General features: G+C 38.8%; 1 protein-coding gene across 2 annotated transcripts in view; it reads left to right on the top strand.

Moving 5' to 3' along the window:
- srpx (sushi-repeat containing protein X-linked) overlaps positions 1-23,728 on the top strand; it is a 94,082-nt gene that overhangs the window by 62,247 nt on the left and 8,107 nt on the right. For both annotated transcript variants that reach the window (XM_039745079.1, XM_039745080.1), the window contains 3 exons: positions 7,389-7,515; positions 12,964-13,085; positions 23,351-23,530. In XM_039745079.1, the coding sequence (XP_039601013.1) occupies positions 7,389-7,515; positions 12,964-13,085; positions 23,351-23,530 (429 nt within the window). The remainder of the gene's footprint in view (positions 1-7,388; positions 7,516-12,963; positions 13,086-23,350; positions 23,531-23,728) is intronic.

Genomic DNA, 23,728 nt, shown 5'->3' with positions numbered 1-23,728 from the left:
GTAATTTCCTACTCAAATATGTGATTGGATGTTCTTCTCCATCAAAAATTTGTGACAGGACTGCCACACCAAATGCACTTGCCTGTTTGCAAGATAAAATCTTTTGTGAAATCCGGGTTCCTTAGAACCGGGTAAAAAGACAATGCTTTTTTTAAATCGCTGAAAGAACGTTCGCAATTTTCTGTCCACAAGATAGGTCGGTTTTTCTGCCTCTAGTAAGTTCTGTAAGAGGAGCAGCTCTATGTGCAAAATTTGGAATGAATTTCTGTAGTAACCAGCAGTCCCAGAAAGCGCACTTGTTTCTGTGTCTCAGGTCTCGGGTAAACAAGCATTTCTTCTATTTTCCTTAATTGTGGCCTAAGTAAACCCTTGCCCATAGAATAGCCTAAGTAATGAGTCTCGGACATGCCTAGTTTACATTTCTTAGGGTTAGCAGTAAGGCCAGCCTGTCTCAAGCTTTCAAGAACGGCTTGAAGCCGCCTAAGTGTGTTTTCCAATCATTGCTAAAAATCACGACATCGCCAAGGTATGCCCCAGCATATTCAGAGTGAGGACGAGGATCTGATCCATCATGCTGAAAAGTTAGAGGTGCCCGTGAAGACCAAACGGAGTCTTGTAAATTCATAGAGTCCGTCAGGAGTCGCAAATGCCGTTTTCTCACAACTGCTAGCCTCTAAAGGCACCTGCCAATAGCCTTTCGTGAGATCTAGCGTGGAGATATAGCTCGCCTGACCCAGTTTTTCCAACAGTTCATCGACACGGGCATGGGATAAGCATCAATTTAGAGACCTTATTCAAGCGCCTGAAATCGATACAGAACCGAACCAACCGCCTTGCTTTGGGACTAATACGACTGGGCTGCACCAGTCACTTTACTTTCACGAATTACACCCAGTGTCAGCATCTTTTTACCTCTTCGCACAATATTTCGCCGCCCGTATCCGAACGGCCGCATCTGTACGCAACATCAGGTTCAGTGGTAATTTTATGTTTTGTAATGTTAGTCTTGCCTGGTAAATCTGAAAAGACATCAGTGTTCCGTTCTATCAAAGATAACAGTTCTGTCTTTTGCGTGTCAGTAAGATCGTTACCAATGGTAACATCGGTCTGAGAAACAGCAGCCAAGGAAGTGTTAACCTTTGTCGGTCGTGCCATTCCTTCAAGAGGTTAATGTGTAAAATCTGGAATGGTTTGCGCGGCCTGGTATTCTAACCTTGTAATTTACCGGACTCATACGCTCCTCAATAATGGCGGGCCCTGCCATTTAGCTAAGAATTTGTGTGGATCCGAGGGAACCAGTACCAAAACACGATCGCCAGGTTTGAACTCACGGAGCTTGCTGCACCTATCGTAAAGACGCTTCTGAGTTTCCTGTTCTCGTTGTTGGTGTTCCACAGCAATAGAGGAAAGCATAGAAATTCTGTCTTGCAACGAAATTAGTCGATCTGCAAAGCTTGGACCTTAGCTGCTCTCTCGCTTCCTATCCATTCCTCACGCACACATCCAGGATGCCTCGCGCCGCCTGCCAATAACAACTCGAAGGGACTCAAGCCAGTGGACGCCTGTGGTGATTCTCGCACGCGCACAAAACAAAAGGTAGGACAGTGTTCCATGTTGTGGGATCATTATGAGCAACTCGCCTGATCATCTGTTTCAATGTTTTGTTAAATCGCGGTTAAACCATTCGCTTGAGGATGGTAAACAGTAGTACTCAATTTCTTAATAGCAAAGCTGTCACACAATTGTTTCATCACGAGAAGTGAAAGGTGTGCCTGATCAGTTAAGATTTCTCTAGGGATACCAATACGAGTAAAAGTTTCACATAGTGCTTTGGCTACAGAAGAGTTGGCCTTTTCAGCGCAATCATTTCTGGATATCGTGTCGCATAATCAACCAACACCAGCAAATATTGGTACCCATCCTTAGTCTTAGGTAATGGTCCCACAATATCTAATCCCACACGCTGAAAGGGAACTTCCAATATGGGCATAGGACAAAGGGGAGCCCGAGGAGGCTTATAAGCAGAGACGATCTGGCAGTCTGGACATGAAGTACAAAATCGTTCAACATCTTTTCCCATATTAAGCCAATAAAATCGTTTTGATAACCGGTCTCTAGTTTTGTCGGCACCAGGTGCCCCCCCAAGATGTGTGAATGTGCCAGATGCAAAACAGTTTCCCTATGTGCTTCAGGTACCACCAGTTGTTCAATAAATTCCCCCTCCAAATGATCTGAGATCACTCTGAAAAGGCAACCGTCCTTTTCTATAAAGTGTGGGGTTTTCACACCCCCGGAATTACGCTCTTGGTAATAAGAGTCATTAGCAGGGCGAGCCTGTTTAAATGCATATTCTAATGAGCTATCAGTATGCTGCAAACGCACAAAATCTGATTGTTCGTTAACACTCGGTTTGTGTTCGAGGCGTTTGCAATCTGGGAAGATGTAGAAGGACCAGCCCATTCTGGAAGATTGTCGGGGTGACCTCCTCCGTCTCGCTGGAGAGATCGGGTTCAATATCTAAGTTGGGCTCTAGATTTTCCCCGGCCGCTACCAGTTCTTTGTCTTGGTTTTCTTCTTCTTCTCCCCCCCACTAAGTTCATTAGTGGACTGGACTACTGGTCCCTTACATTTATTAATCAGTTTTGGAAAAAGGGCATTTCTCCGTCCTATGAGTAATGGCCAAGGGCACGAGTCTGAAATGGCAGACCAAACCTTAAAGTGGCGACCCCTATAAGTTAAAGGAAGAAGTAAAGTCTGATAATCTTTAACATCACCATGTACACAGCGTATTTTTCAGTCTCACAGTCTCTAAGGCATTGTTCATTAAGACAGTCTCGTCTCACAATACAAAGGTCACTTCCGAAGTCTAACAATGCTGAGATTTCTCTGCCCCAATTTCACCGGGATCAACAAGCCATCTTTTCCATCCGGATATGTAATAGTTGAGCAACAAATCTCGGCCAGTCCAATCTCCATTGAATGAGCTGGAGACAAGCGACATTCTCTTGCCAAATGGCCGAGTTGATCACACCGGAAACATCTACGGTCGGCTCCGCTTCCAAAATATCCTCTGACAGCCATGTCGACGTGCTCTGTAGTGTCCACGGTTTCCTCGGCCCGCTGTTGCCGCTGGCTCCCCAGAAACAGGCGCCTCATCTACGACTGGATTTCCCGGGGTCCTACCTGACCCCATTCGATTTTCAGGTCCTGCAGCTTGTCGATCGGCGAGAATGTCCTGGACGCTCGCTCACAGGTTGCGGCAGCACGAAATCCACCGCTCTTTCTCCAATGGACTGTGAACCCTCTAATCGCCTGGACATAATCGTTAATGATTTAATATCATGGCGTAGAAATTCATCTGAAGAACTTCAGGTATGCCGCCAGTAATATATTCACAACAACTGTTTCCATCACGTCTCCTTCAAACCAGCAGTGCACTTTATGTATCAAATTTTGAATTTGCGCACGGATTGGGTCATCCATGTTTAGTTTCCAGTCTTTAAGTGCATAAGTTTTAGACCTCTAAAATAAGTCTTCGGCGGCATCCATCTGTGCAACCACTCCTGGTACCACTTGTCATGCTTGGGTCACAGATTTGCACAGAGACACAGGATGTCGTAGAAACAAGAAGGATTTTTATTCAAACATTGCAAACACATAAGCTTAAACGTGCTCCATGACAAGTCAGAGATGACAGTTCCGCTAGGAGCAGAGAGAGATAAAAGCAAACAATCAATTCCAAATCTGACATGCGCTGCGCACGGCTTTTAAGTCGGCGGAGTACCGCGCGAGGCTTGTATATTACGTGTTATAGTGCAATGATAAGGAGCAATGTGAGGGTAGTCTGTGTTTCAGGCTTTGTGGTTTTCTTAGTTCCAAAACTCCAGTCGTAACCCGATTTGGTCATGACCCAAAGTAATTTCCCCCATAGGATTGTATGTAAATACAATTAATCCGTTCCAGACCATACAAACTGTATGTAAATATATTTTCTTTAAAGATTTGTGAGCACAAAAATAGTGAATTATACCACAGAATGCTCAGTGTAATAGTAAACTAAATGTAAAAATGTTGAATAAGACAAACACCCATGCTCCCTGCTCAGTTGCTCGCTCGCTCTCAGGTGCACGCGAGCCTGTGCTTGTACGTGAGCCTGTGCTTGCATGCTCGCTCGCTCGCTCTCACGCTTTCGTTCACGCTTGCGCTGTTTCTCTCTCTCTCCCTCTCCTGCACCGGCTTTCTCCTCCTGCTTCCTGCCTTCTCCTGCAACCTCCCGTTCTTTCCTGTTCTCTTCTTTTTTCCTTTTAGCCGACTTGCGCTTCTATTTATGAAGAGGTGTGGTAGTTGTGCCAATCGGCAGCTCCTGGGAACAATTATGGATGCGGACCGCTTCTCACCAGTGCACTTACTGTAGGTGAGAAATGCCCACATCACGAACTCCTCTGGAACTGCTTTGGCCACACACAGCCACGCCCCCTCGCTAAGCCACGAGTGCGGTGATTATTTATTAAAACTGGGCTTTTTGACGGGAGCTGTGGACCCGCTATACCACAGGAGGAAGGTGGGTTGAGAGGAGGTTACAGTTTTGAGGGAGAGTCCCTCTGCGTGATGCACTAAGAACAATGTACAGTACAGGAAGAGACTGAACACATGCAGAAATCATTGGCGCGTACGAACCGGAAGGGAAACGAAATAGAGCACAAAGAGTTGACAGCGAATGTATGTGTATATATATATATATATATATATATATATATATATATGTATGTATGTGTATATATATATATGTATGTATGTGTGTATATATATATATGTATGTATGTGTGTATATATATATATATGTATGTATGTGTATATATATATATATATGTATGTATGTGTATATATATATATATATGTATGTATGTGTGTATATATATATATATATGTGTATGTATGTGTGTATATATATATATATGTGTATGTATGTGTGTGTGTATGTATGTATGTATGTGTATATAGATATACATATATATGTATGTGTATATAGATATACATATATATGTGTGTGTATATATATATATATATATATATATATATATATATATATGTATATATGGGGTATGACCAAAATTCTATATAATGGTATTAATTTCCCATGCATTATTGAATGTTAATCACATTTTCCACTGCAATTACTGCAGTAGACTGGCTAAGAATATCCTGTTCCACTGTCATGAGAATTGTACATTGTACAAAAAAAAACATTTTAAAGTGCACACAAGTGTTAATACAGGTTTGCATGGCCCTATAAAGTGACAGCTTTCAAGGGGGTGGTACTAATAAAGAGAAGGAATCACATTGTATGACAGTTGTAGTCAATATGTAGAACCTTTTTATTGAATAAATTTTGCAAACAATTTAAACTATAATTTTGACAACATATTTTCATCCACACAAAGAGGCATTTAGACTTAGTAAAATATCTAGAGGTGCTGATCAAAAGTTATATTGCACTGAACATGTCTTAAAAAAATATTAAATAGTAAATATTTTTTGTAAACCAACTACACTTTCTGTTAATGTTAACAATCTCTGCCCACTAACACGTTAAAGTGACTTTTTGAGAAACTTTGCCATCATTAAACTGCATAATATTTAAACTAATAAATAATAACAAAATAAATAATAGTGTAACTTCCAGTAATAATACTATTATTTCAAGGCTTCAAGCCCAGGTACATTACACAGTATTCACCAAATAAAATAAAACAAGTGCAAATTGGTGATGATCTCTTTACCACCTGAACCATCATAAAGGCAAATTGTATTAATATGGATCTTGCTTCAAGCTATATACATAAATAATAAAACTGCAACTTGCATTTATAATGCTATTACACAGTACCAGGTACATTCTTCTTTGTCATCATGTTTAATTTTATCGTCTGCTACAGCTTCAGTTTCAGAATGTTCTCTGTCCATTTTCACCACTCAACACCTCCACTAACATATGTGCGTTTAGTTGTGTAGCAATGAAAAAGGGACACATATATGTGTGTGTTTGTGTACGCACTGAGTAGTGTATCTTGATTCTAAAGTGTTATGAAATCTATTCGTAAAGTTACTGAAACTGGAATAGACCTCCACTGATGGCAAATTCAAACATCCCACTTAGCCTATGCCATTATAAAGCAATCCCAAAACTTTGTCCAGAAACATTTACTGTTTTCACGATCAGGTAGATAGAACCATAGTGATCAAGTCTAGTTCAGCAAGTTATGAGAGAGTTTTCATCTACAGTGGTTTGTATTGTAAATAAAAGGAGTAAATCCAATCTATAGAAAGTTATATAAGAATTAATTGTTTTTAATTAAAAGTCTTTTTATGACTTTGTTTTCTTTTACATAATTCAACTTCTAAATAATAATAACAATATAGCAACAAAACTTCAAGATGTAATACAGAATAAAGCAAAAACTGTCAAATGACTTGGCAAATTGGGAAACAAATACCAGGAATGGCCTACAAATATCCCAATATAAAATCAGGAAAAAAGAAAACATGAAACTAAAGAGATGCAAAATGACAAAAAGATAACCGGTGGCATTAGACAATAAAATAAATATCTATCCATCTTCTCAACCTTTGTAAACCAAGCATAGGCTTGTGATGTACTGGGGTCTATCCTGGCAGTAATAGATACCCTGCCTTACTAGAGTTACTGATTGTTGGCTGGGATACCGTTATTCCTCTATACCAATCTAATTTAGAGCTACCAGTCAAACTAACTTACATGTGTTCATAATGTGGCTGGAGTAAACTAGCATAGACACAGAGCAAACATGCAAATCCCGTGTTATGACAGGATTTCAGTATATGATTCTGTAGCTGAGCGGAAGCCTGGTTAAACCTGTTGCTATTGTGTTACCCTAAAATATTCTAAATCCCTGAATAACATGTTATTCAGTGAGAGAAGAGTGATCTTCTGGTAAAGTTTTAACATGAAGACCTAGATAGAGGAGTTCATAGAACAAGAACCATAAAATGTATGAAATGTTCACTGAGAACTACAAAGAAGCTTTTGATAATTATTGATAGAAATAAAAATATGTCTCTTAATGTTTAATAAATAGTATTTTTTTCTCCCTTCCCCCACAGTTTCTCAAATAAAATTTGAAATAAAAATCTATAAAATAATTGTGCAATGCCACATTAAAAACAGAAATTACCCATTTATAAAGGCAGAGTGGTTGATTAGTGTATTTCAATATAGTACTATAAATTAAGTTGCTCACTTAATGTATTAAATTTGCCTTTGAGGCCATATGTCAGATGCTTTTTTGATTATACTAAAAAGTGTTTGGTTTTTTATTTATTGTGTGATTTTTATTTTTTTTTGGTTATAGATGTGGAACCACCAACTATCCAATGCCCAAGTGTAAAAGATAAGACGGCTGATCCAGAAAAGCTAACAGTGCGAGTGTACTGGGATACTCCTGAAGGAAGAGATACAGCTGATGGTGTTTTAACTGAGTATGTTTTATCTCAGTCCTTATTTCATTATGAAAATTGTACAGTGAAAGAACCTATTACTAAAATGTGTCATTTGCTATAAACTGTTAGATGGAATACAATGAGTTGTGATTATTTTTGTCAAAATACTATGAGAATAATTTGTTTATCATTTTATGTATCTGCTTATCAAAAAGAAAATAATAGGGATTTATATTATGCTATCTACTGCAGATCTTTATGTCGACATGTGCAATTCAGTGCAGCTCATTTCAAATGATAAAGGTTCCTTGTAGCACAACTACAAAGTCCTGTTTCAGATACTTAGGCTAATATTGATTGCTCAATTAAAGTTGTAATCCGTTACTTTTAACTCTTGCTTTAAGATAAATACAGAATTAGTTAAGAGTGTTCTTCTCAGTATATTTTCAAACCATCTCTCTTGAGCCAGCACAAATGCATCTCTTCTCTGAAGTTCTTCCATAACATTAGGCTCCTCCTTCTGAACTAGTAAGTGAGTCTAGCAAGTCTTACTGTGCAGAGGGAGTGGTTTGTGGCTCCTCAGTGGAATACCTCAGAAATATGCCATTGAAATATTAATTCTTAAACAAGAGCCTAAGGAGTTTAAATTCCTACATCTAATGTAACTAGTCCTCTCTTGCCTGCAGAGATCAAACTACTGAGATCTATGACCTTAGATTCAGATGTGTGTATTCTCCTCTGGACTGAATCTTTCTTGACTGCGAAAACACTCGAGAACAGAAATGTGACTCAGTTGGATAACCTGTTCATATCTTGGCCAGACCTTGAGTTACTTGTCCATGAAAACCACAGACAGGAGGAAATAATGGCCATTCCTTTTTGGAGTCTGTTTCTATGTTTGGTAGTTTTTGCAAACCTGTCATTGAACTGAATCCTTCTAAAAATTAAGTAACAAAATGCCACATTTCTAAGGCAGTAGCTCCTTACACTCTTGTAATGCCTCCTACAGTATACACTAGTTACCTAATCACTTTTAAAAACGGGCGTAGAAGGAATTGGCAAACTCTGATTACATCTCAGAGTTGTGTAAGAGCAATTGTTCCATGTGCTGGTCAGAATCTGCATTGCTTTCCTGTTTTTGAAGAACATAAATCTTGGGCATCAGGAATTGCATTATTGTGTTTTTTGACTTGTGTTGTTTTACGCTATGGATGTTATGGTTGATGCCAACACAAGCACAGAACAGCTCTTTGTCTTTCTGTTTGCAGAGACTTCAAGAGCAAGTCAATAATTTAAAAGAGTTTAATTAGCAGCAAAAACTCTAATTTAGAAAATGGTTAGAATGAAAACGTGCAGCCACTGGGGCCCTCCAGGACCGGAGTTGGGGACCCCTGGTTTAGAGGATGTGGAAGAGGCTCATGACCTTTTTTTTTTTTTTAATTTGTAAGGTGCTGCAAATCATCTGATGGCCACTGCTACATGTTATTCAATTCCTATATGTGCAATAGTATTTTGAGCTTATATAATTGCCATTAGTTTACATGTGTTTAAGGTGCTCTCCTGTATGATATTTTCATAAATAGTACATTAAGCTTTCAGAGCCCTGGCTAAACCATAAAGTGTGGGAATCTGAAGGTAGCATGTTCACTATTATTAGCACCTCCAAACCATGGTTGTGTCTCAGAACATTGGCACAGTGTTTTCTGATAAGAGGGGAGGAGCTTCAATAAGTGGGATTTTTTTCAGTACTTCAGAGTCTTGTTGTTGAGTGATTGCGAGATTGACTAGTAGAAGTGAATCTTGTTTTGGAGAATGTTTGAGAGACAGGAAGTAGTACTTTAGACATAGCTTAGAATTTAGCACCCCTTTCAGTAATGACAAAGAAATATGTAATGGCAATATGAAATAGAAAGGAAGTTCATGATCAGAGTTGCTATGCCCACTTGCGTAGACTGAACGAGGAGCTTGACATTCCAGAAGACCTTGGAATGAAGCTGCTGATGTACTTTTACAGAGAAAACACCCCCAGTAAGAGGCATGTCTCACTAAGAGAAATTTCAGGGGCATACCCAAAACATGCTGGACAAATTATATATGTCATTTATTCTTGGAAAGTCCTAAAAGTACCTAAAATAAAAGTACTGGAGAAGTTTGCTTGGTTTGTGGATGTTTGATATAAACAATTACATCAATTGCCACTTGTAACCTGAAAAGACAGTTTCAGAGAGATGACTATAGAAAAAAAAATCAAATCTAAAGTTCTATAATTTATTGTGCATGATAAAAAAAAAATAAAAACCTAGTAGTTGAATTGTCATTTTTATTTTACAGATAATGCTGAAATTGTTGATCAAAGCTATTTTTATGTACAGTATAATAAACTGCTCAAACAAATTAAAGGAACACTTTGAAAACACATCAGATCTCAATGGGAAAAAGAAATCCTCCTGGATATCTATACTGATATAGACTGGGCAATGTGTTAGGAACGAAAGGATGCCACATCGTTTGATGGAAATGAAAATGATCAAGCTACAGAGCCCTGAATTCAAAGACGCCCCAAAAATCAGAGTGAAAAAATTATGTGGCAGGCTAGTCCATTTTGCCAAAATTTTATTGCAGCAACTCAAAATTGTACGCAGCACTTTGTATGGCCCCTGTGTTCTTGTATACATGCCTGACAACATCGGTGCATGCTTCTAATGAGATGACAGATGGTGTTGTGGGGGATCTCCTCCCAGATCTGGACCAGGGCATCACTGAGCTCCTGGACAGTCTGAGGTGCAACCTGGTGGCATTGGATGGACCAAAACATAATGTCCCAGAGGTGTTCTATTGGATTTAGGTCAGGAAAGTGTGGTGGCCAGTCAATGGTATCAATTCCTTCATCCTCCAGGAACTGCCTGCATACTCTCACCACATGAGGCCAGGAATTGTCGTGCACCAGGAGCCACTGCACCAGCATAGGGTCTGACAATGGGTCCAAGGATTTTATCCTGATACCTAATGGCAGCCAAGGTGCCTTTGCCAAGCCTGTAATGGTCTGTGTGACCCTCCATGGATTTGCCTCCCCAGACAATCATTAACCCACCACCAAACTGCTCATGCTGAATGATGTTACAGGCAGCATAATATTCTCCATGGTTTCTCCAGACCCTTTCACTTCTGTCACGTGCTCAGGGTGAACCTGCTCTCATCTGTAAAAAGCACAGGGCACCAGTGGTGCATCTGCCAATTCTGGTATTCTATGGCGAATGCCAATCGAGCTGCATGCTGCTGGGCAGTGAGCTCAGGGCCCATTTGAGGACATGGGGCCCTTGGGTCACCCTCATGAAGTCTTTCTGGTTATTTGGTCAGAGACATTCACACCAGTGGCCTGCTGGAGGTCATTTTGTAGGGCTCTGGCAGTGCTCATCCTGTTCCTCCTTGCCCAAAGGAGCAGATACTGGTCCTGCTGATGGGTTATGGACCTTCTATGGCCCTCTCCAGCTCTCCTGGAGTAACTGCTTGTCTCCTAGAATCTCCTCCATGCCCTTGAGACTGTGCAGGGAGACACAGCAAACCTTCTGGCAATGACACGTATTGATGTGCCATCCTGGAGAAGTTGGACTACCTGTGCAACCTCTGTAGGGTCCAGGTATCGCCTCATGCTACCAGTAGTGACACTGACTGTAGCCAAATGCAAAACTAGTGAAGAAACAGTCAGAAAGATCAGGAGGGAAAAATGTCAGTGGCCTCCACCTGTTAAACCATTCCTGTTTTGGGGGTCATCTCATTGTTGCCCCTCTAGTGCATCTGTTGTTAATTTCATTAACACCACAGCAGCTGAAACTGATTAACAACCCCCTCTGCTACTTAACTGACCAGATTAATATCCCATAAGTTTCATTGACTTTATGCTATACTCTGATTAAAAAGTGTTCCTTTAATTCTTTTGAGCAGTATATTTGTCATCTTGGGTGTTATTTTGAAACATTTAATTTTACTTCGGTTTTGTCAAAACTTTTTGTGCATCTTTTGCTTTCAGATAATAAATAATGTTTTGTCCATTCTTAAACCACCTTGTTTGCTTTTTAGATTTTTTAGGTTTGATGTGTTAGAATGTATCTCTTAAACATATAATTCCTGGTTCAGAATTTTACTGCAAATTATTCTTCAATAAGATTTTGATACATAAATTATTCTTTTTCATATTTTCTTTTCCATGTTTTACATCCACCTTACCTAAAAGATGTAGAATAATTTGAAGTAGGGGGTTCTTGGGGCCAACTGGTGGAATGTATACATAGTGATCAGACAATAAGTGGAAACGTTTTTGGTATTTCAGCTTTGCCTGCACAACTCCATTTGCACCTGACTTGACCCACAGCTGATTTGCATCAAAATCCTTCCACAACATCTCCTCCTTTACTACCTCCCTCTTTTTTTCATGCATGCACATATATAAACTCTGCCTGAGAACACTTCCAATATGGCTTTTTAGCCATTTCTGACAACCGCTGTGGGATAAAAAAATATCATGGTTAATCCATGTAGGAGGTGTTTGGCATTCTATTGTAAATCTGCCCAGTTCCAGGGGCCTCACTATTAGCTCCAGGTGGTAGAAGTTGTAGTCGATATTTCTTTCTCATTAATTCTGAAGTGATGGGGTACAGTATCCCTTTAATTTGATTAAACATATGTGAAATACTACTTACTCCAGTACTAAAGCATGTTTCTTTAGCTGAAGCAATTATCTATCATAGACAAATTCTTCACAGTATAGACCACACCACCATCACTCACAAATACATATACACAAACACACACTCACAAACAATAAATCCCTTGATATTAGATATTAAAGTGACCATGCTATTGATCTGTGTCTTCCAGTATACCAAATTGGATGTCTGTCATTCGGAGCCTAGAAAATTTATAGAGTGAAATAATGCAGAGTGCTTGTCTTGTAGGGTTATTTTAGATGTTTATACTGCACATTCAGAATGTGATTTACATCTGTCTTTTGCCAAGTTTAAAACTTTAAAGATGCATTTTTTTGGCATTTATTATATATATATATATATATATATATATATATATATATATATATATATATATATATATATATATATAATATAATATAATGAGAGGCATTCTGATTTCTTTTTGCTTGTTGGGATTATACAAATAAGGCACATACCACCATATAAATAAGGTGCTTCCACAGCCCTGCAACGTTAGCACTGCACAGGAAAAGTAATGATAAATGTTTTGATTTGAAATCTTCTGATATAATGATCTCTGTTACACGTGCCAAAATTTCCATCATATTAAGTATTAAAAAATAGATTTCTTTGTAGGCACTTTTTTGCCTTTTAGTGTCTTATTTTAAACACCTTTCCTACGTATGCAAGATTAATTACTGATTATATTGTAAGTTAATTTAATAAGTGATCAAATTGTCTCTTATTTTTCTTTTTTCTTTTTACCCCTCTTAAACTTCAGTGTCGTTTTGAAAGGATTACCTCCTGGCTCTTACTTTCCTGAAGGTGATCATAAAATCCAGTACACCGTGTTCGACAGAGCAGGGAACAAAGCGACTTGCAAATTCTCAGTGAGGGTTCGAGGTAGGAGTTGCACCCCTGGTGCTAATTTTACAAGTTTAATGGAGTAGGAAAGTCAAGGCTGTATTGAGATGGGAGGAAAATCTGTGTGAGTGATTTTAGGATTAAATTAATCAACGCTGCTTTCTAACAGTTACCCTTTCCTGGCTACTGTTGTGACATTCATGTTAATATACTAGAGTCATATCAATGATGTGTTATTTTGATTTGTATAAAATGAAAGTTAATGGATTTTTGGATGGAAATGTACCTTTTCTATTGCAATTTACTAGACTGAAGTCAAAGTTTCTGGTCAGTTGTTAGTCAGTTAATGATTTATACCATGATAGGTGGACTAAGGCTTGAGCACCATGAGCATAAGAGATAGATCTGTCTGTTTTGTTTTAATAAAAGTTCAATAAACGGTTGATTGAAAAACTAATAAAGATATAATAGAATCTTTCTCATTACAAACTATAATAAGTGACAGATGAAACATCAACCATTAATCATTTTTATCCCCACTATTGTAATGATGTGATTATTATTTTTTGAAGATTCCTGTCTTTTCTCTGTTTAAACAGTTCTTCTGGTAACAGTGAATCTGGCAGGGCACATCATTCACTCAGCCACAGAACTAACTATTATTTTAAAACATTTTAAAGGAGTAAACAGCAGTGGTTAAAAATTTTGTTATACTACTTCCATTGTGTTGGCAGCTCGGCCTTTGCCAAACCCTGAAAAAAATTAATTCCAGCTTTAATGTATAAAATTACCGCTGTAGGAATAGGAAGGTTAATGAATTATCCATTTTGCCTCTGGCAATGCCAGTAATCCACCTTAATAAAATGCTAAGTATCTATGTATCTGTTTGTATGTCCATCTGGTTGATATGTCTCTGCCATTCCAAAGGGTGGCAAATCACAACACTTGTAGTAGTAAAATATATTGCTTGTCATGCCAACAGATGGCACATCACAAGCATCAATACTACTTTTACAAATCACATACCAAATGGCATATACTGTAACAGAGATATGCGCATTGCATGGTGTACTTCAAACATTAACGCTGAAGTCTACATTGATTAGTTAGATTTCAGCTCATCATAGGGCTGGTTTATACTTCACACTCAGTACACGTAGGCACACACATCATGGCTTCCATGCACTCCCAGCATTCTTTTGATGCGTCTCCTGAGCACGTCCTCAGAAATTAACTCAAAACGTGCGAAAATATGATCTCGTTCTTACACATGGTATTTCAGTTAATAATATTGATATATGTGATGTTCCTTTTATTGATCATTTTTCTCTAACAATGGATTTAAGTATTAGTGTTACTACTACAAGCTGTGTCCCATGTTATTCTTGCTTTTTAAATTCTATTATATCTAATTTTTAAGACCATATTCTCCAGTCTTGATATACAAGCCAGTGTGATAGTATTGATGATTCTGTCTTAGCTTTAAATTCATCATGTAAACCTATTTTAGACTCGATTGCTTCCCTCAAGATACGCTGCAAAAATGGAAGACCTGCTCCTTGGCTTAATGACACTACACAGCAGCCGCACCATGCTTGTAGAAGAGCTGAACGGCATTGGAAGGAAGATAGGTTGACTGTATCTAAGCAGATTTTTAGGACTTCTCTGTTCAACTTCCAGGATGCATTTAAGAAATCTTTACATGATTTCTTCACTGATTTGGAATCCTCTCATTCTAATAAACCTAGGGTCTTATTTAATGCAATTAATGTGGTTGTTTATCCCCATTCAGAGACGGGATTAAATAGTACTGTTCTTTTATATGAGCAGTTTCTTTCATTCTTTGTCAGCAAAATTGATACTATCCGCTCTGTCATTGTCCCTACTGGTTATGTACTTCATGTTGTTAACACTAGAATCCCTGAAGCCTATGGAAAAAGTTGTAAATGTTTGATGACAGAAAATGCAAGGCAGGAAATGTTGAACACATAACTAAAACAAAAACTTTTCAAGTTATAGTAATCCTTCTATATAAAAGCGGTCGGGAATTGTCCTTCCGTCCCATGAGTGCTACGCAGGCGCGGAGTTTCACACACCTCCTGTCCATTTTGCAATGCATGATGGGATTTGTAGTTTCATTTTTCCAGGTAAAAGATGATTTTCTACTCCAGACTCTGCGATATCTTCTTCTTCTTCTTTCTTACTATATAAAACCAGTCGGTATTGTCCTTCCGTCCCGTGAGTGGAAAGCGTAGTGGTATTCCTCTTATCACAGACTTCCTACTTGCAGCTTGAGGTAAGAAGCGACATGATGTGAGCAGAGTTCTGGTGCTCCCATCGTTCCCTTGCTTTTGTGCGTGATGCGCTGGAAAAATAGACAAAATTATGTCTCTTGAAATAATTAATGTTGATGGAGTACAAATGCCTCACCGCGTAGTAAATATCAGGGGGGTTCAAAAGGGCGACCTCAATATAGAAAAAAAGTTTAAATTTCATCACAAAAATAACAGAAACTACGAGTATTAAAGTAATACCGCTTAAATGCAATATAACCAAATTAATGAGTTTGTATAAAATATCAAATTGATCTACATGTTGAATTGCCTTAAGAAGTGGTCAACTTAAAAGTCGGTCGACTTAAAAGGCGGGTCAGCCTAGTAACTGATAAAATGTTGACGTGAATTGTATAATGTATGAAGGCTAAAGTTCAAACATCAAATAAGTACTTTCACAAAAGGTATAGCAAAATAAGTGCACCTTTATTTAAGAATATGACCAAAGAGAAAAAAATTATTCAATTTACATTTTGCTGTCAATATGCAAAAACTGAAGCCCATTTATCAATTGCATGGTTACTTCTAAATCAAGATGTTGTGGGTTTGATTCTGGGTCTTCTCCACATTTACTGTTATGAGTAGTGAGCTGCTGCTGTTATTACTATTATTTGATAAAAACATACATTTGCTTTGAGTCTGTAACAGCCTATGTAACGTTTTACTACTCCTTGCTCTTTCTTTATTTATGGGAGCCTCTTGAACCCGACACCATCGATAACCGGATGAGCATGGTAGATGAGGACAAACCACACATGAAGCAAGGGAATGGTGCTATAAAATCTGGTGTTCAAAAAGTGGAGTCTTCCCATATCCATAATAAATAAATAATCCATAAAAAGGTGTATCTGTAGAGGTTAAAATCAGAATAAATAAATACATTAAAAACAAGGTTAAAATCAGGCGACGGGAAACTGTCTTTACTAAAAAACCTGCTGCCTTCTTTCTCACTGGCGGCTCCTCTGCTTATTCCATATGGACCTTGCCGCAGAGGAGTTGCCCTACTGACGAGTACAGCTGACCTTCTACAGGAGTGTGTCCCTGCCATCCCTTGGCTACAGTAAGGCTCCCTCTCCAGACCTAGGTTTGGTAACCCAATGGCCATGGCACTCACATTGGAGCTCTCCTCTCAAGCTTCTTCGACCCCTGCTGCCTTCCCCGTTTTCTACTGCGAGTTGCTTCTTTTATCGCACATCAATCTGACTCCTCAAGTTGCTCAGCCAAAGCAATCACTCCTTCAGCCTCTCGCACCACTCAATGGGCTCTCCTTCTCAGCTGCCTGCCTTCTCTGCCTCTAACCTGCTCCCTTCAGCTCACACTGGCTCCTTCTTCATGCCATGTATTTCTTTCTCCCTTTAACCTACGTCTTTCTTTTTCTCGATTAAGGACTATCCCCTCTCACACTTGTGCTTCACTTTTAAAATGGGAACAAGGCACAGCTGGGCAATCAGCCGCTCCCGGCGTCAATTAGGGTCACGGACCTCACTTTATAGCAGTTGGTTTAGAATGCTGCTGCTCATTTTTTGGTTGGGGCAAGAAAGTTTGATTTTCTTTCTCCAATAGTATCTTCTTTACATTGGCTGCCTGTTAGTTTCAGAATTGAATTCACAATTTTGTTGTTATTTATCTGAATTGAGCTTACATCGACCGGTCAGTTGTGTCTTATGGTCCCTCACGCTAAGTGTAAAACTAGGGGGGTCAGGGCTTTTGCAGTTGTTGCACCTCGTTTGTGGAACTCGTTATGCCATTACATTAAGGAGTCACCTTCAATTGAGGTGTTTTAAAACAAGCTTGAAGACTCATTTCTGTCCTTTAGCATTCAGTGACCTTCACTGATGCATATGGTTTCTCTACTCTTAGTTAAAGATAAAGAAAGAAAGTGACTCACTGCTGGCTGTATTTTGTTTTATTGTACTTTATTTCTATTTATTTTATTTTATGTTCATTGTATGTTTTAATGTAAAGCACTCTGGCTATAGCGTTACTGATGTTTTAAATGTGCTCTATAAATAAATTGACATTGACATTTTCTTTCTTTTTCTTGGAGTATATACCCTTCCAATTCTGTTCCCCTCACTTTATTATTATATGTTTATTTTGGAGACACCTTAATACAGTGTGGATCAGGATATTTTACTGACACGTCAGTGTAAATGTAATGAAGAGGACGTACTGAGAGGTAAATCAGATCCAAAAGTTTGGAACTACCCAGAAATCTTCATGTTTTTGATAGAAATTGGTACTTCTTCCCAAAGTACCATTAAATTGATTTTAAAATATTGCCAACGGCTATTACTGCTTGAAATGAATAATTTATCATTTATCATTCACATATGACTGCATTGTCCCACTTTTAGCAACCACTGCTTCAGAGTCCTAATAGTAAACTCTGATAGCTTATTGTTAATTAATAAATGCCAATTGATTATTAAGGAAACTTTTTTAGATTTTTGGGTTTTGGTTTTGATCCTTGCTTTTGTATTTTGAGATTTAGTAATTTTTTTTGTGTGTGCCTAATTCATCAAAGTTGAGTGATGAAAGGAGAAAGAGGAGAGGCAGATAGGGAAGTCAGATTAGGTAAAAGCATCACCTTAAAGTAAAACAAGATCAGAGAATGCAAAAGACTGAGGGGAAATCTTGTTCATCTAGGAAACTGTGAGTTGGACCAATAGAATGGTAGCTTATGATGGTAAAAGATGATTATTGACATGATCTTGTTATGTTTACCATTGGTGCTTTGTGTTCATGTATGCAAACACTATGAGGTTTGTATTTTTTGTTGTTATATTATAGTTATAAAATTGTGCATATACCCTGAGCCTGCATTTGATGAAGAGTGGTGTAAAAGGGTATGTACTACAGAACCGAGATATTTTGCCTTTTGAAGCAGGCAAAGTGTGTATACTTTCTTTCCTGCCAACAGGTACAGTTAACCCTCGTTTATCGCGGTTAATCCGTTCCAGACTCTGCCACGATAAATGAATTTCCACGAAGTAGGATTCTTTATTTATAAATCGAATATTTTCACAGTTAGAGCATAGAAAACCTGTTTACGAACTTCTAAATACATTTTCTAACATTATTAGAGCCTCTAGACATGAAATAACACCCTTTAGTCAAAAATAAACTGTGCTCCATGACAAGACAGAGATGACAGTTCTGTCTCACAATTAAAAGAATGCAAACATATCTTCCTCTTCAAAGTGTGCGTCAGGAGCAGAGAATGTCAGAGAGCGCGAGAGCGAGAAAAGCAAACAATCAAAAATCAATAGGGCTTTTTGGGCTATTAAAGCGCAAGGCACCGCAGGACAAAGCAGCTACAAGGAAGGCAGCAGTGTAAAGGTATTCTTTCAGCATTTTTTACAGGAGTGTCCGTATCCTCTAGGCAAACGGCCTCTGTGTAAACAGCCCCTCTGCTCACACCTACTCCGTCAGGAGCAGAGAATGTCAGAGAAAGTGAGAGAGGCAGAGACAAGCAAACAATCAAAAATCAATATGTGCTGTTTGGGCTTTCAAGTATGCGAAGCGCCGCACGGGAAGCATATCATATATCATTGAGGAGTTTTATATAACACTAGAATTACCAGAGCCTACGAAAAAACTCGTAATTCCGTCCCACCTTAAACTGCTTCTTAAATCCCTTCACACCTCTCCGCCAGCGCCCTTTGTCTTCTAAATGTGCTGATAAAGAGAAGCAAGGAGCAGCCGGCTATTCCATCCCCCCACCAATTTAGAACGTGCATGAACTTCAGCTTGATTGAGTATCTGGGAGTGAAGTGGAGTTTTAGAGTGGAAATAATAGATCGTTGTTTGGAACACACGCATTTCATGTCTGTTCAGTTTCTACAGTAATCTGTGTCAACACATTGTTAAAACAGAAACGTTTTTTTATATTCTAGTAGTAGATGACAAAATGTAGGCATAAACTATATAATGTATGAAGCCTGAAGTCCAAATAGCAAAGAAACATTTTCACAAGAATAACACAATTGCACTTTTATTCAAAAATATAACTGCAGAAACAAAAAGCCGCCTTAACATGCGACATTGACAGCAGTTTATTGTAACTGCCTCCATGGTTCAATTGATTCAGCCCCGGCTTGGGAATCAAGAGGTCACGAGTTCGATCCTGCGCCCCTCTGTTTTGAGAAGTAAACTGCTCTTAGTCTTACTATTTTAGAATAAAAGCATACATTTGATTTCAGTCTGTAACAGCCGTGCAATTTATGATCCTTGTAAAGGTTAGCTTTTTTTTTTAATTCACTTTTCATTCTCTCAGTCGCTCAGAATCAATCCATACAACCCCATCTGACACGGCTGTTTTCACTAAAGACGCGCTTATAGCTCTGCAGTGTACCACGATGCATACTAACGCCAACACCCCCAGCACCAGCACCCTCCCCGGGTTCTGACACATAAACACTGGCAAAGCTGCCTTCTTCGTATCTCACCATCACTTGATTTTCTTTTTATTCAGTTTTATTGAGTGTTCCTGCCAGTCCCTGCATGTTGCTGTATGCTGTTTTTTTTGTACTCCAGGATATGCAGAGGAGAGAATGGTAAAGACCAGTAACTTCGGCGCTATATGTAATCATCAGACACTCCCCATCTGCCCGTCGCTCAAACACAGGAACATATATTGGTGTAAAAGTATAACAAAAGTGCACTTTTATTCAAGTGCACTTTTTCCATCGCCTTTTCCTGTAAGAAGCAGTGGACACACTTCTCTCTATGCTGTGGTTTCTATTACACACCTGAAAGAAAGAGACAATATATGTGAAAATATAATCGCACTAATGCAATATTATTTGAAAACGAACAGCGTCAGATCAGGTGTGAATTTATGCAGGAACTGGAAATTCTCTGATGCGGGACCTTCAGCCAGGGAAGAAAGTACAGTGTCAGGTGCTCATTCAGTGTAATAGAAAGCATAGCACAGAGAGGTGTGTACACGGCAACAAGTACACGTGTCGTAAATGTAGGAAGGACGGTCCTTGGGGGTGTGGGAACTGTTAATATTTGAATGTGATGATTTTATATAGCACGGAATGAAAATCAGCACTTCTTAGCATTGCACCATGCAAGCTGTCGTATCAATCGCCTACTGTAACTTGCTTTCTTTTTCTTCGGTTATACAGGTAGTTTTGAATAAAAGTGCACTTGTTTTGTTTGCGAAATGAAGTGTCTGCGTGTAGTTTTCGTGGCATTACACGTGTATTTTTTGAGCATGCCCATTTGAGCGGTATAAAAAGTATTGAAAAGTATAACAAAACAACGGGCAGATTGTCTGATGATTGCATATAGCGGCGAACTTGCTGCTCTTTACTATTCTCTCCTCTGCGTGCCCTGGAGTACAAAAGAAACAGAATACAGACGCGCTATAGCTCTGCGTTGTAGCACGATGCATACTAACGCCCTCCCCCCGGTTGTGACACACAGACGCTGGCGAAGCTGCCTTCTTCGTATCTTCACCGTCACTTGATTTTCTTTTTATTCAGTTTTATTGAGTGTTCCTGCCAGTCCCCGCATGTTGCTGTATGCTGGATATGTTCACATGTATTGTCTCTTTCTTTCAGGTGTGTAATAGAAACCACAGCATAGAGAGAGAGACATTGCTTCTTACAGGAAAAGGCGATGGAAAAAGTGCACTTGAATAAAAGTGGGGGGGGGTTGGTGATCGGGGGGTTTGGCGTTAGTATGCATCGTGGTACACTGCAGAGCTATAGCGCGTCTTTAGTGAAAACAGCCGTGTCAGATGGGGTTGTATGGATTGAATCTGAACGCGACTGAGAGAATGAAAAGTGAATAAAAAAAAAGCTAACCTTTACAAGGATCATAAATTGCACCGGTTGTTACAGACTGAAATCAAATGTATGCTTTTATTCTAAAATAGTAAGACTAAGAGCAGTTTACTTCTCAAAACGGAGGGGAGCAGGATCGAACTCGTGACCTCTTGATTCCCAAGCGGAGGCGGAGTCAATTGAACCACGGAGGCAGTTATAGTAAACTGGTGTCAATGTTGCATGTTAAGGCGGCTTTTTGTTTCTGCAGTTATATTTTTGAATAAAAGTGCAATTGTGTTATTCTTGTGAAAATGTTTCTTTGCTATTTGGACTTCAGGCTTCATACATTATATAGTTTATGCCTACATTTTGTCATCTACTACCAGAATATAAAAAACGTTTCTGTTTTAACAATGTGTTGAAACAGATTACTGTAGAAACTGAACAGACATGAAATGCGTGTGTTCCAAATAACGATCTATTATTTCCACTCTAAAACTCCACTTCACTCCCAGATACTCAATCAAGGCCTGAGCTGAGAGAAGTTCGTGTACGTTCTAAATTGGTGGGGGGATGGAATAGCCGGCTGCTCCTTGCTTCTCTTTATCAGCACATTTAGAAGACAAAGGGCGCTGGCGGAGAGGTGTGAAGGGATTTAAGAAGCAGTTTAAGGTGGGACGGAATTACGAGTTTTTTCGTAGGCTCTGGTAATTCTAGTGTTAATACGTAATACATGCTCTTATTGGGTAGCTTCTCAGCCATCTTGCAATAGCGTCCCTTGTATGAAATCAGCTGGGCAAAGCAACTGAGGAAGCATGTACCATAAATTAAAAGACCCATTGCCCACAGAAATCCACGAACCAGCAAAAAATCTGTGATATATATTTAGATATGCTTACATTTAAAATCCGCGATAGATTGAAGCTGCGAAAGTCGAAGCGCGATATAGCGAGGGATCACTGTATACTTTCTTCACCACCAATAGGAGAATATGTTAGTGGAGAAGAAATTCAAATTATTTTTGAAATATTTTTTGTAGAAAAGTAATTATAGGTCCATCCAGCTGAAACCCCAAAAACTCACTTGGTAAACTGTTAATGATTAAAACATGAAATTCCACCACTATATGTTACTATTAATTACCCAATTATGAAAACAGTGTATTTTACGTCTAAGCAAAAGTACTTGACTAATGATCGTTTCACCTCAAATGATGTGTACTAAGGAGCATGTCTTGTTTCCATTCCTTTTCGTTAATGCAAGATATTCCTATGAAATACTGCCAGAAGTATGGGGTGAGAGAGAACTCTACAAGTTCCATGACACTGGGTGTTTGTCTTATTCATAGTCATAGTGCCAAGCAAAATTCTCTCCTGCAGGCATCTCTATGAATACCCAGCCATCTTTTTAGACTATGACCAATAGCACACTACTTGACTTTATCATAGAGCATGTCAAACTTAACAATTGCAGTCATATTACAAGAATATGAGTCACAGGGGATAACTGTTTTGCATGACTCACTCTTGACTTTATAGCACAGTTTCACGTTTTCAAAGTATCACAAGCTTGTTGCATTTATGTGCTGCCTGTTTTCCAATTATGACAAATTCAGCTGCAGTCTCGGCACATCTTTTAATCCACTCTATCTTGGTGTAACAAACACAAGACATCAGACAGACAAGCCTCATATTGGTTTACGTGGTCCAAAACATCCATTTTTCTTTTTGTATGTGTTGTACTTTCAACTCAATTCTTATTGGTCGCCAAATCTTGCACATAAATGAGCCCATGTTTAAAAAGACAAAATCAAGCCTGTCTTATTTTGTTGTGGCTAGTCACAGACTGCTATGACTGAGTTACTGGGGATGTCATGCGTCACAACTGACTGTCATGGGCCATGACTTCCCAAGATTATGTAAATGAAGGATACAACTGAAAAGCACTTGGAAAGTCGTGTAGTGTGACACCTGCTTTAAGGTGTTTGCATCTGTTAAGCAAATATCTAGTGAGTTGTAGTGAACATAAGGTGGTACATTTTTTAAGTCTAATTTTCTGTTTTAATTTCTATTTGATTTTCTTTTATTCAGAACCATTGGATGGATGTTTAGGCTTGCAGTGGCCATCCTGAGATGAGGATAGGATGTAACTTGTTTTCTTTGTTTTTTTGTTTTTTTTTTAAATCCAGTTCGAAGGTGTAACACTTTGAGCCCACCAGATAATGGCCACATGAAGTGCAATTCTGATGGTAACAACTACGGGGCAACCTGCATGTTTTCCTGTATGGGTGGATATGAACTACAAGGAAGCACGGCTAGAGTCTGCCAGTATGGTCTGGCATGGGCTGGTAGTGAAGCAACCTGTGCACGTAAGTTTAATAATGTTATTGTGCAGACCACATGACTGCAAGTTTAATTCTCACAGCTGATTCATATTTGATACTGGGTGTGTGTCATTATGTAAACAATTGACCTGATTGCTAATGATTTACAGGTCGCTTTTTAAATTCCTTAAGCTTAATAAATAAATGGAGGAAATGCCAGTATCAGTTATGTTCAATATTGTG

This window comes from Polypterus senegalus, chromosome 2 (genome assembly GCF_016835505.1).
Source record: "Polypterus senegalus isolate Bchr_013 chromosome 2, ASM1683550v1, whole genome shotgun sequence".
In the NCBI taxonomy this organism is placed as follows: Eukaryota; Metazoa; Chordata; class Cladistia; order Polypteriformes; family Polypteridae; genus Polypterus; species Polypterus senegalus.
Note: the sequence above shows the minus strand (reverse complement) of the source record. Positions and strands in the feature narration are given on the sequence as shown.